Source organism: Denticeps clupeoides, chromosome 13 (genome assembly GCF_900700375.1).
Source record: "Denticeps clupeoides chromosome 13, fDenClu1.1, whole genome shotgun sequence".
Classification (NCBI taxonomy): Eukaryota; Metazoa; Chordata; class Actinopteri; order Clupeiformes; family Denticipitidae; genus Denticeps; species Denticeps clupeoides.
This window is the reverse complement of record NC_041719.1, coordinates 16,144,518-16,159,542: the sequence shown is the minus strand read 5'-3', so window position 1 is coordinate 16,159,542 and position 15,025 is coordinate 16,144,518. Positions and strand designations below refer to the sequence as shown.

General features: G+C 47.7%; 1 protein-coding gene across 3 annotated transcripts in view; it reads left to right on the top strand.

Moving 5' to 3' along the window:
- sema6bb (sema domain, transmembrane domain (TM), and cytoplasmic domain, (semaphorin) 6Bb) overlaps nucleotides 1–15,025 on the top strand; it is an 85,024-nt gene that overhangs the window by 29,660 nt on the left and 40,339 nt on the right. For 2 of the 3 annotated variants that reach the window (XM_029001120.1, XM_029001118.1), the window contains 2 exons: nucleotides 12,211–12,334; nucleotides 12,878–12,992. In XM_029001120.1, coding sequence (XP_028856953.1) covers nucleotides 12,229–12,334; nucleotides 12,878–12,992 — 221 coding nt within the window. In that variant the 5' untranslated portion in view covers nucleotides 12,211–12,228. Of the gene's footprint in view, nucleotides 1–3,730; nucleotides 3,758–12,210; nucleotides 12,335–12,877; nucleotides 12,993–15,025 lie in introns of those variants that run through there. The other variant, XM_029001121.1, reaches the window with a different exon arrangement.

Below are 15,025 nucleotides of genomic sequence, written 5' to 3'. Positions count from 1 at the left end.
CAGACTCCACAGAGTCCAAAAAATGTCCAATATGATGAATGGGTTGCAGGCCATCTTATAATATTTCATAAATGAGTAAAATAGCAGTGCCATTTCGACCCTCAACTGTCGTACGTCTCGCTGTTCCCGTGCCATGCGGCGCTCCAGCGCGGCGCCGCGAAGGGAAATGAACATGCGTTCAGGGCACAGAGACCCAGTGTCAAAACTGGAACGGGCGTAGTGACGTCCAAGATCACTACCAAGACACCAGACACGCAAATCCTTTTTTTCCCATCATCCTTCGGATGAACGGAGGAATGAAATTCATCCAGAGAGAGAAGCAGCGCCATCGCACCTCTGGCTGCGGCCTGCACGTCTCCATCCCTCCATTTTATGTCACATGCGAATTTCATTCAAGTGTCTCGTCCCTTCACAGCCTTTCTTTCCCTACCCTCGATGCCTCATCTCGTTCTCTCTCTTCTTATATTTTGTTAGCTGTTGGTGGAAGTCTCGGGTCTCGGGTTCCCTGTGACAGCTGTCACTCAGCTGCTCCCGTTCGGTGTGGATGGACGGCGTCAGGCCGGCCTGGATATCAGTCTTACGTAAACGAGGAGGTTAATGAGAGAACAACACGCGGGGCCTTTTCTCGCACCGACCGCGGCGGAAGGCCGCGCGCCTCGAGATATACTTTGGGGTTTTTGTCAATAAACAGCGCAGCGTTCTTGTTTTAATCAATTGGGTTTACAGCGGGTTCCGGGCAGCGTTCCACTTTTAAACTAGTGGCCGTTTTCTACACAGCATTCACTTTTTGTGTTTATACGTGTGTGTGTGTGTGTGTGTGTGTGTGTAGCACACCAGACAACAAACAGCACAAGACTACACAAGTGCTGAGTGCAAAAGGCAAGTGTGACAGCAGTGGAGACAATACAGCTGGCAAAGCAAAGGCAAATTAGATTAAAAAATTAATATCTCTATTATTTATAATTATAAGTTGTAAAGGTGTGCGATAAAACCCACAGCATTATTCTGGACATATGAGAAATGCACAGTGTTATACAGCATTCTGTAATGTGATATGATTCAGAGGACGGACGGTGTGAGAGGAAATGGTGGCTTGTGGGAAGGAACCGCTTGGAACCTAGAAGGCAGGTGAGAGAAGAAGGTGTAAGATGGCACAGTGGGGCCCTTTACCATGTCGGTAAAGCTCCGGGGGGCGTAAGGAGGCAGAGAGACCCTGTTGATCTTTCCATCTGTCCTCAGTATGCGTTGTAGGGACAGTAGGCAGCGAGGCAGCTGCTCGAGATGCTCTCCATTGTCCCTGCGTAGAACACGTCGCCGTCTACAGTCTCCTCTGCGAAGCATCCGGCAGAGTAGAGGCGGAAGAATTGCGGAAGGTGAGCACCGGCGAGTGACTCAACACAAATCCATTTCCCCATTCATCAACAAAGCCGGGCAGAAGGCTGAGTGCCGGATCGCCGTGACCGTATGCCAGTCCAGATAGGAGAATAAGTGGCGCTGTGCCTACCCTGTAATTTAGGGAACAAACACTTCACATGCGGCATGACGTGCGGCGTAATGGAGCACAGGAGACTCGGGCCGTAATGAGAGAGCTGTCGTTGTGGAGGTGGACGCCAGGCCGGCCGAGCTTCTCGTCCTGGATTCGTTTTGTCAGGGCGCAAATTGGACTGCATCCCTGCCAGGCGAACCGCAACAGCGGAGCCACAGAGGAAGTCTTCTGCTGCCGTGGGCCTCTGGAGAAGGATAGCATGACACACACGCACACGCACACGCACACACACACACACACACACACACACACGCACACACACACACACACACACACACACTTTGTTGTTATGCTTGGATTTATGGCCTTGACCTGTTAGTGCACAGCAAGAAGGAGTATTTAAAACATCAGCGCGTGCAGATAATGGAATAATAATATAATCAAACGTAAAAGGGGCAGAACTTCGGTTCGATTTTTATGTAAATGAAAGATATGATTAATGAAATGCAGCCGGAGAAAATGACGGGTTTTTTTGTTTTTTTTTTTTACGATGGAGTGGGTTAAAGTGGGTTTTCAGCTGTCGATACGACTCTGCAGGGACTACCTCCGCTCAGCTAAAATAAACAAAAGAGCCTGTCAACCATAACGCAAGAATTCGGGGCTCACTGATGGGGTCACCTGGGTCAAGACGGCCTCTCTGTCTTAATCACGCCCCCGAGGGGCAAGGCCGGCATTTATTTGTGTTCAAGGGCCTCTTTTTTTGCTCTCGAATACATATATGTCATCGCTAAGTGTCATGTAAAGGGCGCGTGCCTTCCACTCTTTCGGGATCCTCCCGCTTTCCTTCACCATCCTTTCTCACTTTTTTCTTACCACGCCCTCCCCATCTCTCCCCCTGACCACCCATAAACCCCCTGTCCTGTGCTCTGTCTCTGCCTCCCGGCCTGAACATGTTATTACTGTCAGCAAATAGCTGCAGTCGCTTTATCAGGCCTCCGTTATGACTAAATATGTCCCTGGGTGCTCATCGCCGTGGCAACGGGCTCAGTAAACATCCACACCGATTCCTACCATGTTTTCTATTTTTCACACGTAACCTCCCCCCCCCCCACCCCACTCATCTGGCCCCGCCACACACACGCCCAATCCCAGGCTCCCCTCCCCTGAACATCGCCGGTTACAAAGTAGGAGACGAGAGGGATTCTTTTTTTCACCCAACTTTCTCATTAAAGTGGAGAGAGAAGAGCAAGGCTGAGTGTGTGTGTGTGTGTGTGTGTGTGTGTGTGTGTGTGTGTGTGTGTGTGTGTGTGTGTGTGTGTGTTGAGTGAGTGTTGCGTGTTTGTCTGATGTGACAGAGGCTGACAGGTATTGTGTGAAAGTGTGTGTGTCAGAATGAGGAGGAAAAAAGGTGAAGATAGTGAGGAATAGCAGGGAAAAGAAACCTGTGCATGTTTTTGTGCAGCGTGGATGAAGGGTGGAGAAGCCAGACGGAGAGACAGCGAGACCTCGGGAGCGAACGAGAGAGAGAGAGAGAGAGAGAGAGAAAGGGAGAAATATCTGTATGCCCGGGCTGGCACCCCCTGTGCCCTGATTAACATGCCTCTCAGCCCTGGTACAGGGAATCAAACCAGCTTCTCACTCTGAACTCAAACTTCTGCCTGCTGCTCATAGATATGTGTGTGTGTGTGTGTGTGTGTGTGTGTGTGTGTGTGTGTGTGTGTGTGGTACACATATCTATTTGTAGCACATTATTTTCATTAGTGTGTAAATGCTGATTTCATTGGCATACAGTTGGGGTGTTGGCTGAGCATGACGGCAGGGTTTATGACTGAAAAGTGATAGAAAAACTTCTTTTGAAAGGCAGGCAAAGAGAGACAGGAACACACACACACACACACATTGCAGAAACAGGAGAAAGAGATACAGGGGAATTTATCGCACTAAATTGGATGAGCAGGTGGCAGATTCTGTGCAGTGAATTTGGAGATGGGTGTGTGTGTGTGTGTAAGACAGGGTTGGGGGGTGGACCAGATGGACGAATGATGTGCTGAATAAATCTGTGTCTACAGGACAGTGTGTGTGTGTGTGTGTGTGTGTGTTCAGACGCGCAGGGCTGACTGCAGAAGCAACGCTGTGAGATGTGCAGATATACTCTTCCTCTGGCAGGGGAGGAGACATGCACCATTTTAAACAGGGTCTGCGGGGACAGGGCTGGACTCTTTTACATTTGCTCTCTATAACTTCTCCTCCTATGGAAACCTGCTGAAATGGGTGAGCAGAAGCGACAGCGCATTCAAGGATTCAGAAATTTGCTGTCATGTGCACAAAGTGCAGTGTTCCAATTCCAAAGGCAATTAGACCTGTAATTAGCTAGACTATTAGCAGGAGATACATAGAATGTTCAAATTATGTAACGTGACACTGTGAAGTGATGTTATAGAGCAAAAAAAGCCACATGAAGTGTCACACAGTGGAATGGAACTGTTATATTTTCTTTCACATTTAAATCAGCTCCAATTATGATGCGGATGAAAATGATTCTTTTTGTCATATTTTATACACAGCACTCTGCACTGTTATTAATATTCCTATGAAATAATAGGATATAACATAAACACGTTTTCTTGAAAAATCAACAGTTGTAATGTATTATTATTCTACCCCATCAGGATACGAGACTAGTCGTGACATAATTTGTTGTGGTACCTACTATTCTATACAAATGAGTAAAACTGGCTCAGTTTGCCCTGTGGACTGCCGGTGTTGAGGATAATTGGAGGCTGTCGGCGAGGAAATACACAGGGATACAGGTTTAGCACTTTTATTGGATCAACTTGAATTGAATTGTTAAATTCCGAGCTGTAATCCACAAGAAACCAGGCACAGCCTTTTTTATTGTCCACGTGTGTGTGATATGACGTCCTGCTCAGTGAATCCGCTGTGGCCGCAGGCAAACTGCAGTGGGTCCAGACCGTCTGGGACGGTGTATCATCTTACCACGAGGATGGAGAAACATTTCAGATGCTGGAGGTCCCCCAGGTGAACATTGCTTGTTGTTGGCACTGAAGAGGTATCATATGATACCTATAGACCTACCATAGACCTTATAGTTATAAAAGGCATTATGTGGTGGGATCGTGAGGGTGATGCTCAGTAGTGGTACTAACCACGCCTAATTCCGGTGCATTCAGACAGCACCACTAGATTTTGAAAAACAGTCATCACCTATTTTCTTTATGAAGTCCATGATCATGGTGGCAATTGTACAAATAAGATGATTTTCTGAAAAGTCCACAGAGTCAAAACAGTTCATGAGTTTTTCCTCTTCATCCCATGTAGCTCACATCTCCATTTTCAGCATTTATCAGATGCCTTTATCCAGAGAGACTTACAGTCAGTAGTTACAGGGACAGTCCCCCCCTGGAGACACTCAGGGTTAATTGCTCAGGGACACGATGGTAGTAAGTGGGGTTTGAACCTGGGTCTTCTGGTGCAAGTTACTTACCCACTATGCTACTACCACCCCAGCTCTTTGAGCTTCAGTTCCAGTTTGTCCCCAGGTGATGATACATAATGAGAGAGTAAACCGGCCGTGGAAATGAAGACACAAACAGGGCAATAAACGCAAAGCTGCTCAGTCTGCAAAGAGTAGCGTTTGTGCACTGGCGGTGGATTGGTGGAGTTTATGTGACAGTGTTTGAAATGGACTGTGCCTTTTAAAACCCTGTTGAAACTCGTTTCCCTGACGGTACCTGGCCTTGGGGCAGTTTTGACTCGTGTTGGAGGAGACAGATAACCACAGTGGGTTTTTTTTCCTGTTTTAAGATGCCTGCTGATGAACTGACCACACATTTCCACTTCCATTTGTGTGCGGCAAACAAGGCGTTCTGCTGAGGGCAATTTGAGCTGGAGCAGGGTCACTCTTCAGTTGGCCTTCACATCACTCACAGTGTACCGAGAGGCTTTTTCTCAACATTAATATTGATGCCTCACAAACTCTCTCTCTTTCTCTCTCTATATATATATAAATACACACACATTATATACATTATATATGGTAATTGTATTACTATATACACTATTACCATACACAGACACACATGCATCAGTGTTATCATAGTTTTACTCCTTTTTTTTAGTCCAAACAGACCTGACCATTGCAGCAGCCAAACAACCGAGCGGTTACGAGGCTTTTCTATGGTGCAGGAAGCCGGCGTTCGAGCCTCAACTGCCCCACATCCGTTCTTGTAAATCCCACACTTGTGGGACTAACAAAGGATCATCTTATTCTAAATTCACAAATACAGTGTACAATACAATACAATACGTTATTTAACTGAAACCAAAATGAAAGTATACTGTTTTTTTAGCAGAGACCGAGAATGACTTACGATCAGTAGTTACAGGGACAGTGGCCCCTGGACTGTTCCTAGTTCTTTTTCCATTTGTGATTTTGTTTCAACACATCTATTCAGAAACTCAAAAAAATTGTGTATGTGCAATGGCTGTTCGAGTGGTCTCGTTTGCATGCAATAAGGAATATACTCTTATCACAATACACAGAGGTTTATGCGCTCGTTCACCCACACTCGCTCGCACACACAGATCCTCACACTGCTGTTCTTTCTATTCACTTCATGGACACACATTTATCCTTTTTCTTGAATCCTCCTTCACTAAATGAGCCAAATAGCTTTTCGTCTTGACTACACGCAACCCGTTCCCCCGGCTCCACAACTCCAAACACCGAATGCCATCTCTGACTGATGCAGTGTTTCTCTAACAATTAAACCATCTTCGTCTAAAGGGCATATGACTGTGGGTGAGAACAGGTTTGGGTTTTGGGTTTCGCTGTATATTTTAGTGAGCTAATACTCAGGGGAATTTTAGGAGAATAATCACATCAAGGGGGAGGGTGCACCGTGATGTTGCGAAAACCTCAGGGCCATTAGGGCCCACATCTCTATTATTTATAGCCCCGCACGCAGAATTGCACCCTGTCTTCGGTTTCTAATGGGCCTAACGTGATGAATGCGAAGGCTTTGCTCGTCCAGTCAGCCCGCTGAGTATTTTACCCGCTGTTTAATGCCGGCTAGTCCTTTGGCTCTGACCGATGTGTAATTTACTGCTCACGTCCGCTACCCCAGAGCTGCTAATGACAGTCAGTAAAGTGGGCGGTGGGTGAACAGGGGCAGGACCACCGGCCTGACGTTTTTACGCTGGCGAAGCGTAGTCGTTAAAAATAAGCCCCGGAAGGAAATGATCGACAACAGTGTAGTAAATTTGGTCCGAACGCGCCTTTGATCTGACAGAGTGTTAATGGCATTTGTCACATTAACGCTGTGCTGTGAGCAAGGGAGCGTCTCTTGTCAGTATTCCTAATGTTTCCTTACGGGGGTCGGGTCTGACTCTGAGGCTGATGCTGAGATGGGGCCCTGAGTTCACAAATGAGGGCTGTATGGGTCCAGTTATTGAGACTGAGGGGCAGAGGTACTAAAACGTTGCCGCGGGCCTATAAGACAGGGTACGTGTCTCTGATGAAATATGAATGCCACAGCAGTCTAGGCCTGGCCAACATGTTCGATCACAATATTATATTATAATAATAACAGTTATGAAATGATGACATGCACATGACATTTGATTTTCTATATGTCAGTCTTTAGCTACATGGCTGCATGATGCTTGAATATTCACTATTTCCAGTTTCCTGAAAAATCACAAAGCCATACTTAACCCTCTGTTGCTATAGTATCCTTTGATCGGGCTTTTTTAAATGCAATAAAGTTGTGATAATTATATTAATTTAATACATGAACTGTGCATTCACTCATAGTGTATTCATATTCCTTTGGCCCATCTTATTTTAGAATCGGAGCATGCCAGTGTTAAATAACATGGCTCCTGGATAAATGACCCCAACCTATATCAGTGTTACATTAAATCACTGTGTAAAACAGCCACTATACAGTGTTAAGCATTGTGTGGTGTTAATTTAACATGGGCATATTTAATGTGTATTCAGTTATGAAATAAATAGGCTCAAAAGGATAAGAAGTTAATATCAGTTTGGATAAATGCTAGAATGTAGAGTAGCGTATAGCCGCGCCCTTCCCCCATTTGCTGGCCTGTAATGCGTTGCTGATGAGAGCAGTCTATGCCAGCTTAGCACCCGCTGCCAGCATTGCAGAGGTGGATGATGGGAAGGTGAGTCACACAGAGCCTGAGGGGCAGCTGAATGAGACAGATCTTCACGTTCCTTCCCTCTCATCTCACCTCCTCTCCTCATCGTCCTGCTGCCTCGGACCTCCTATTACCCAGGATGCTGTGCAGGAAGGCCGATCTCGTTACAGCTCATAAATACCACGGCAGGACTAGGATGACATGGGAAAAGGGACTCGGCCAGAAGCAGCAGGCCCTTCTACTGATTTACGTCCAAATGGGATGTCTTTTCATGTAAAATATGTAGTTTTTCTTTTCTTTTCTTTTTTTGCTTCTTCTAAAGTTTCCAGTCTATCATTCGAGATATATGTAAAAAAAACAAATGACTGTTCATGTGCCAGGAGTTTAGCCAGAAGCTAAAGTGTACGGCAAAGTTAACTATTGCTGAAGTGATGCGTTTGGAGGGGCTTTTTGGATCTGAAGCATTTGTTCCTGCATTGGCCTGACCAACTGACCCCTGGGTTAGTTTGTGGGGGCAGGCAGTATGCCGCAGGTCATTTGAACAGATTTAGGGATGGGGGCTCATGAAATGAGTGTCTGCTGGTTTTTTCTTTTCCAGATTTTCTACGTTTGCAGGCAAGGATGTGCGAAAGCATTCCGCACATAGTCCGGTCTCCCGTCCCACATATCCAGTGAAAGTATTCTCCAGTCTGCTGATGCCAGCTCTTTGCCTTTTTTTTCGGTTTCTGTCCAACCCTGTTTTTGTCATCCTGACTCTCTCCTTTCCTGCTAAGCACCGTTTTAGGCAGCTTTCTGCCTCCCACCCTGTCCTCTTTCACTAATGCCGAGTCTCTTTGTCCCCTCCGGGAGAAAATCAGCTTGAAAACAGTCCCAAGCTGCATCAGGCAAGCCTGTCGTTTATTCCCCACACTTCATAAAGCCCACGTAATCACTTAATCATTCTGTCTAAAAATGGTTCTTGACACAATCGAATGCAACAAGTAGCTGAGAGCTGGTTGGGTTGAAGTTGAAGAAACATGAAAGAAAGCTGGTGCTTGAAATTCGCACAGTCAGGCGTGTAAGTTAGCGACGTGCACGGAGTCAGAGTTTTATGGTTGTGTTAGTACAAGGCTGGTATTAAAAGGGTTTTATTTTGGGCATGAGGTCAGCGCTGTAGTAATCGTCTGCGTTTCGTTTCGGTCTGACACCTCGACGCTTTAATATCGTCTCCGGTTGCATTAACTTCCTCTTCCTCCGGCACACGTCTCACAAGAGCTCGCTTTCAGGCCGCAGTGTGATTTATAGCTCAAGTGTCCCAGGGCTACGGTGTGTAATAGAATCTCTTTCTCCGAGCTGAAACCGGCATACTCTGCCCTGGATGCTGGGAAGAGTCCGCGGTGGAGCCGCGCTAATGAACAAGGCGTGAAGACTCACCACGGAGCCATCGACTCTGCATCGGCTCTCGTCTAGATTGTCGGAGCGCCGGAGGCCTTGGTGATTGCCCAAGAGATTTCATTTTTTTCTTTCTCGGTCATCAGTAGCTGTGTCTCCGCGGTCAGCCCTGCACCGGTCCTTTACGCCTCGCCTCGTCCTGCCCACTCGTCCTTCCGTTTGTCTGTTGATTACTTTATTTAGATAATTACCTACTAAAGGCCCTTTAATGACATTGATCCTGGACTAGCGGAAATGGACACAGTAATGAAAGAGACTGAATCTCCCTGGACTGTATGGAGAGTAGAAAGAGTGGCACGAGGCTGTGGCTAAGATACAATCTACGTGCACCGTTATTTGGTGGAATGTAATTACACTTATGATTTCGCGGAACCATTTCCGGTGAGAAACATGCGGTCTACAGAAGAATGCAGGAGACAGATTGAAAGGGAGCAGTTCAATATCAGCTCAGTCGTCGGAGCATCAGGTCACATCCCTCCAGACAGACCATCAATGATCTTGACCTTTGACCACTAGAAGAAAATTTCATTGTTGGATCGAAATGTACCTATGTATGAAGAAATTCTACCCAAGCGCCCCTGACATATAACTTGATTGTACAGTGTTAGGGATCCTGAGCCACCAACAGTCCACCTATGACCTCCAAAATCTTATCACTATCTTTAAATCTACCAAATTTGAAGAAATGGAAATATTAAAACGAATGGGATGGATGATTTGCAGGGAAAATCATTGTGACTGAAAGCAGTCAGAAAAAAATATTAGTGTCATTTACAGTATTTACATTTACAGTATTTATCAGACGCCCTTATCCAGAGTGACTTACAATCAGTATTTACAGGGACAGTCTCCCTGGAGCAACTTAAGGTTAAGTGTCTTGCTCAGGGACACAATGGTAGTAAGTGGGATTTGAACCCGGGTCTTCTGGTTCACAGGCGAGTGTCTTACCCACTAGGCTACTACCACCTCAGTGTCACCACCATTGTAGCGGTAAACAAACTTGCTGTCTTATGAAATATTTGTAATGTCTGTATGTTCGTCTTGTCTTTTAAAGCTGAATACTGAGCCTGGAGAAACGCAATTTCGTTCAGCTATGCATCCGTTGTTGTACTGAATGACAATAAAGTTCAATTACTTAATTACTTAGTAACATACGATGTTCATCTGTTTCTCTCTTTCATACCTTCTTGGCCTCTGAAATCCTATCGCTCAGCATTTTTCATTATACTAATGGCATGCGTTTGATTCATTAATTATTAATATCTGCGCACAATGGATTGACGATTACAACGATTCGTGACATTTGCCCCTGTGCTGCTCCCACATCCCCGCGTTTTCCTGCTTGCCCCTCTGACCTCTCTCCTCCATCCCGCCTTTTTTTTTTTTGTCCTTTTCATCCCCCTCTAACTTCGCGGTTCGCGTGCAGAGCAGTTGCTGTGTGGGGTCTCCTTGTTTCAACATCAATGAGGGGAATTTGAGAAATGTGCCATAAAGATGATAACCTCCGATAAAGCAGCGTGAGGCCTTTTACTGTAGAGGGAGGCGGCACAATGGCGCAGTCTGTGTCTGAGAGTGTGTGTGTGTGTGTGTGTGTGTGTGTGTGCACTGGTGGAAGGAGGAGGAGGATGGGAGCGAATGACTGTTTCCCTTGCATTGTGTCACTTAATCGGTTTGTACCCGCCATAAAATCAATGACAATTTTTGAATAAAGAAATTCCGGCACGTCCATTCAAATGAAACTGGTTACAGTCCAGCTGTAGCCCTCAGCAGCACGGCTCATTGCTCGGCCATTTTTCTGTGTTTGTGTTTGTGTCTGCCACCGTGACTTGGCTTGAAAGCTTTTTCCATGTGATTTTCCATGCAAATATTGCGACCGCGGCCAGAACTGAAACGCGCGACAACAGCCGTAAACATTTGCCTTGCGATCTGGTTTGTTTTTTACGATCCGTGTCCAGCGCATGCACTGTGAAGATTTCTGTTGGAGAAAGATGCCTTTTTGTGACTGTAGCAGTCATAATGAATCAAATTCTGCTCCTCTTTTGAATCCCTATGAGTGAGAGTCGTGACTGTCTTGTTCTAGTCTGTCTGTTCTTTTGACCGTGACGTCTTTAGAACTGTGTTACAACTGGGGACTCACGGTTTACTGGGTGGTAGTTTACAGTTCCCTGTTATTAGTGGAGCCCGAATCCTCAGTCACGCGCTGATTGGATTAGTTGATATTGAGCGGTAGCTTTCCACGAACCTGCACTTCACTCTTTAAAGATTTGGAAATGGTCCATTCTAATAATACGGGAATTTATTAAACAATTTATTGCATTTATTTCAACAATGCAGTCTATTATATGACTGTGGTCAAAAGTGTGTGTGGACTGATGCTGAACTGCTAGGCACGAGCACGGAGCTGTAATTCGCCGTCCCCATAAAACACTCATCTTTATCACTGTAGAGGAAGGATCGTAAAGCAGATTCATGTAAGAACCGGGTTTAATGCGTCGACCAAGACTCAGCACATCTGAGTTAAAACACTGCCGACCCCGCTGTTACACGGTTTACATTTCAGCGGCAGTCCCCGAGACGCCGGGGCAATTTTCTAGACGGATTAATACGAGCATCATTTGTGTATTAACCGTCACTTCTCTCCTCGTGGACTGTGCTTGCTGTATAGCTGCTGGGCATAAAAATGCAATCACCAACCTCTCACTTAGAGCCAGAAACGTGATACGACTTGTTTGTACGGCGGAAAAAAAGCTTTAATTTAAGCGAATGCCACCAGGGAAGCGTTCTTGGGGTGGTTTTGCCGTCTCCCCCTACCGCCCCTCTCGTCGTCTAGTTTGAAATTACACGAGTCTCGCGTGTCATCGAGTCTGAACTCGATGCTGCTGCTGACTCGGCTCTTTACCAGCAGCGGATGACTTCATCTCGGCCTTGATCTCTGAAGAGATCTCAGAGCGATTTGAAGACAGAGATGTGTTGTGAGGACAGGCACAGGACTGGAAGAGTCGCTGGGTGTCCCGTTGGCTCTCTGCGCAGAGCCATTTATGAGCTCAGTCTCGTGGACAGAGTCCTTGTCCGAGGACCGAATCTGATTTTATGGTTTTATGTCCCCACAGCACCTGGATCCAGCTGCCATGACGACCCTGGCCACACCCATCATTCTGTTGCTCTGGCTGCTGCGAGTGGCTGACAGCGCATTTCCAGAAGAACCCGGACCTCTGAACTCTGTTCCCAGTGAAGGTAGGTGTTAGCCACGCCGTTTTGAACTTCAAACATCAAGATTGAGGTCAGAGCCTATCTGTTGTCCCCTGGGGTCCTGGCATCTTTATTACATCAGACCCCAACCTGCAAGAGACACACGATTGACTGCAAATCAATGGTATTGATCCACAGTGTCTCGGGGGAATTTAGTGCCTCCAGCGCTGGGTAAAGTAACCAGTGGGGAGTCTGGCGTCTCATAGCCTTTTGGATTAAAGGGGGGAGAAAAAATCCAGATAGGACGTCCAGAGGGACGCCTTATCGGTCCAAGAGAAACGAAAACACAGACAGATAGCGAATGAGGGGGAACGCGCAGGAGGGGTGTGATAGTCCAACGCAGATCTGGCTGGAGGACAGACGTGCCTGTATAGCCCTTCACAGTTTGTTTGATGGACGACCCGTCCCACCCTCCTCCATTTCCTCAGCACTTCCAAGAAAACGATAAGATGATGGGACCGGCACCAGATTATTCTCTTCCCTCTCTCTCCCTCTCTCTCTCTCTGTCACTTGACCTCTCACTCACAGTGGTCAGACGGCATCCAGTCTTTTTGGGGCGACCTCATCGCTCATCTCTCCATCAAGAGCCATTGCATATTCAGAGGATTCTGAAGGTGAACAGGACGCTGTACATTGGAGCCAGGTAGGCTGTGGTGGAGGAAATGAAGATGCAGTAAATGTCACGAAAACCAAAAAAAAAAAAAACGTGCAGCTGGAAATGCGGATAGAGTCAGAAAGGTGCGCATTCAATCATGTGACGTCACGGTTAGCACACCACAGCTATGCAGCGTTTTTAATAAATGCATATTCAGCTAATTTGCTTATAGTGTGGGTCACTTTGTGGATAATAAATGACGCGACTGTTTCAGGACATGGGGGCCGTGGGGGCCACCTTTTGCTCCCAGTGTCAGAAGAGGTGCTGAAGCGGTAATTGGGCAGGTCCCACATGCCCCTTCCTTTCCTTCTCCCACACACACAGCCCGTCTGGCCAGCCAGACTGAGGCAGCGCGTGGGGGGGCGAGGCCTGCCGACCCCGCCCAGACATTGAAGTGGGTGGGGCTGGGCTGTTTCTCTGCTGTGTCTGGCCAGAGTAGGATGGAAATAGGCAAAGAGAAATAAACAGCCTCATTAGCTTCCGACTTTCCCAGAATAACTCAAATATGAGAGCATGTAACACTAATAAATATATAGAGCATTACTAAGAAAAGCTCCCGCTGGCACAGGGCGCTGGCGCACACATGGTATCAGTTACTGGAAGCTGTAGTTGTCCACTGGGAAACCTAACAAGAAGCCACATACTGTGACAGGAAGTGACCCAGGCGATGGCCTTTGGTGAGTGTGCGATGCTGAAAATACGAGGAGACGGACGGCCGAGCACATTTTTACTTTATAGGTCAGTTAGTGCTAAAGAAATAATTAGAGGCGTAAGGCCGCCTGACACGTGCCTTCCAGTTTCGAGCCGGAGTTTGAGAAGTACAGTATTCCTTATGGACAGATGATTGATATTTTAGATGCTAGACGTATGACCTCTATGTGTGTGTGTGTGTGTGTGTGTGTGTGGGCACGCGGGTTAATAGCAGTTTTTCGCTGAAACAGACAGAAAGCAGTCGGTGTGATATGCCCGGGGACTCGGGAGAGGACGGAACGGTGGCCGAGCCCCCGATAAGACACGCCAGCCAGCCCCAAATCCTCTTAGCCTCAGCATAACTACCCGCACAGGCGTGCCGGCGGGTGCAGGGAGAGGGGCGTACCGCCAGACACCGCCCTGCCTTTATCTGTCCAGTGAAGGATGGAGAGGTGACAGCTTTATTCAACGCGCGCCGTGGCTTCTCAGGCAGCTTGTTAAGAGAAGGAACGCGGGGGGTTGTGGGAACTAATGCAGTGTGACGTACAGCGCTTGTAAGAAGCGCTTCTGGAGCTCTAACCGGTTTCCAGCAGCAAAGTGATTCCAGATTTGAGTTGGTGGCTAAGAAGACAGCAGTCAGCCTGCTGCAGGCGTTTAGTGGGAGGTCACGATGACGAGCAGCCAAATCTGACCTGGCCGAGCCTACTGCACCCTGGGGAGCCGTAAAGGGCCAGATGGCATCTGGCAGACACGCACTGACCACAGAGAGGCCGGAGGGCCACTCCTCTGTAGAAGAGCGCGCAGATGCCCTCGCAGCAGGCCTGGCCGTGACCAGCACGGCCCTGACGTCGCAGACGCGGGGGTTTCGGGGGGGCCGCCACTGATCTGGTGACTTCGCACCGTCACCGTCAGACTGGTTCCGGCGTCTTCTCTGCAACCGGATTTCTTTCATTACGAACAAATTAGTGCAGAGGAACAGCCGAGCGGCCCGCTCCCAGGCGCACCCAGGCGCCTGTCGGGAATCCAGCCCACAAAGGCCCTGGCGCGCGGCTGCACCGGCAGCTCCAGCCTCCGGCTCTGCGCGATTCCTGAAGTCCGGAGAAGTGGAGGCAGTATAGGGAGGAGACCCCGTCCGTGTTCCCGTATGCTAATGCAGCAAAGCGCTAAAAGGGATCTGGATAAGATTACCCGCCCCGCGCTGGCCTCGCCCTGCCCCGCTGTTTGTTTCCTGTTCACGCGTTGACCCCGCTGCATAAATAAGGCCCCGAGTCAGACTGTGGTTATTTTACCCAGGCCGCTCCGGGGGGTGGGGGGGGGGGACCCCTTAACAG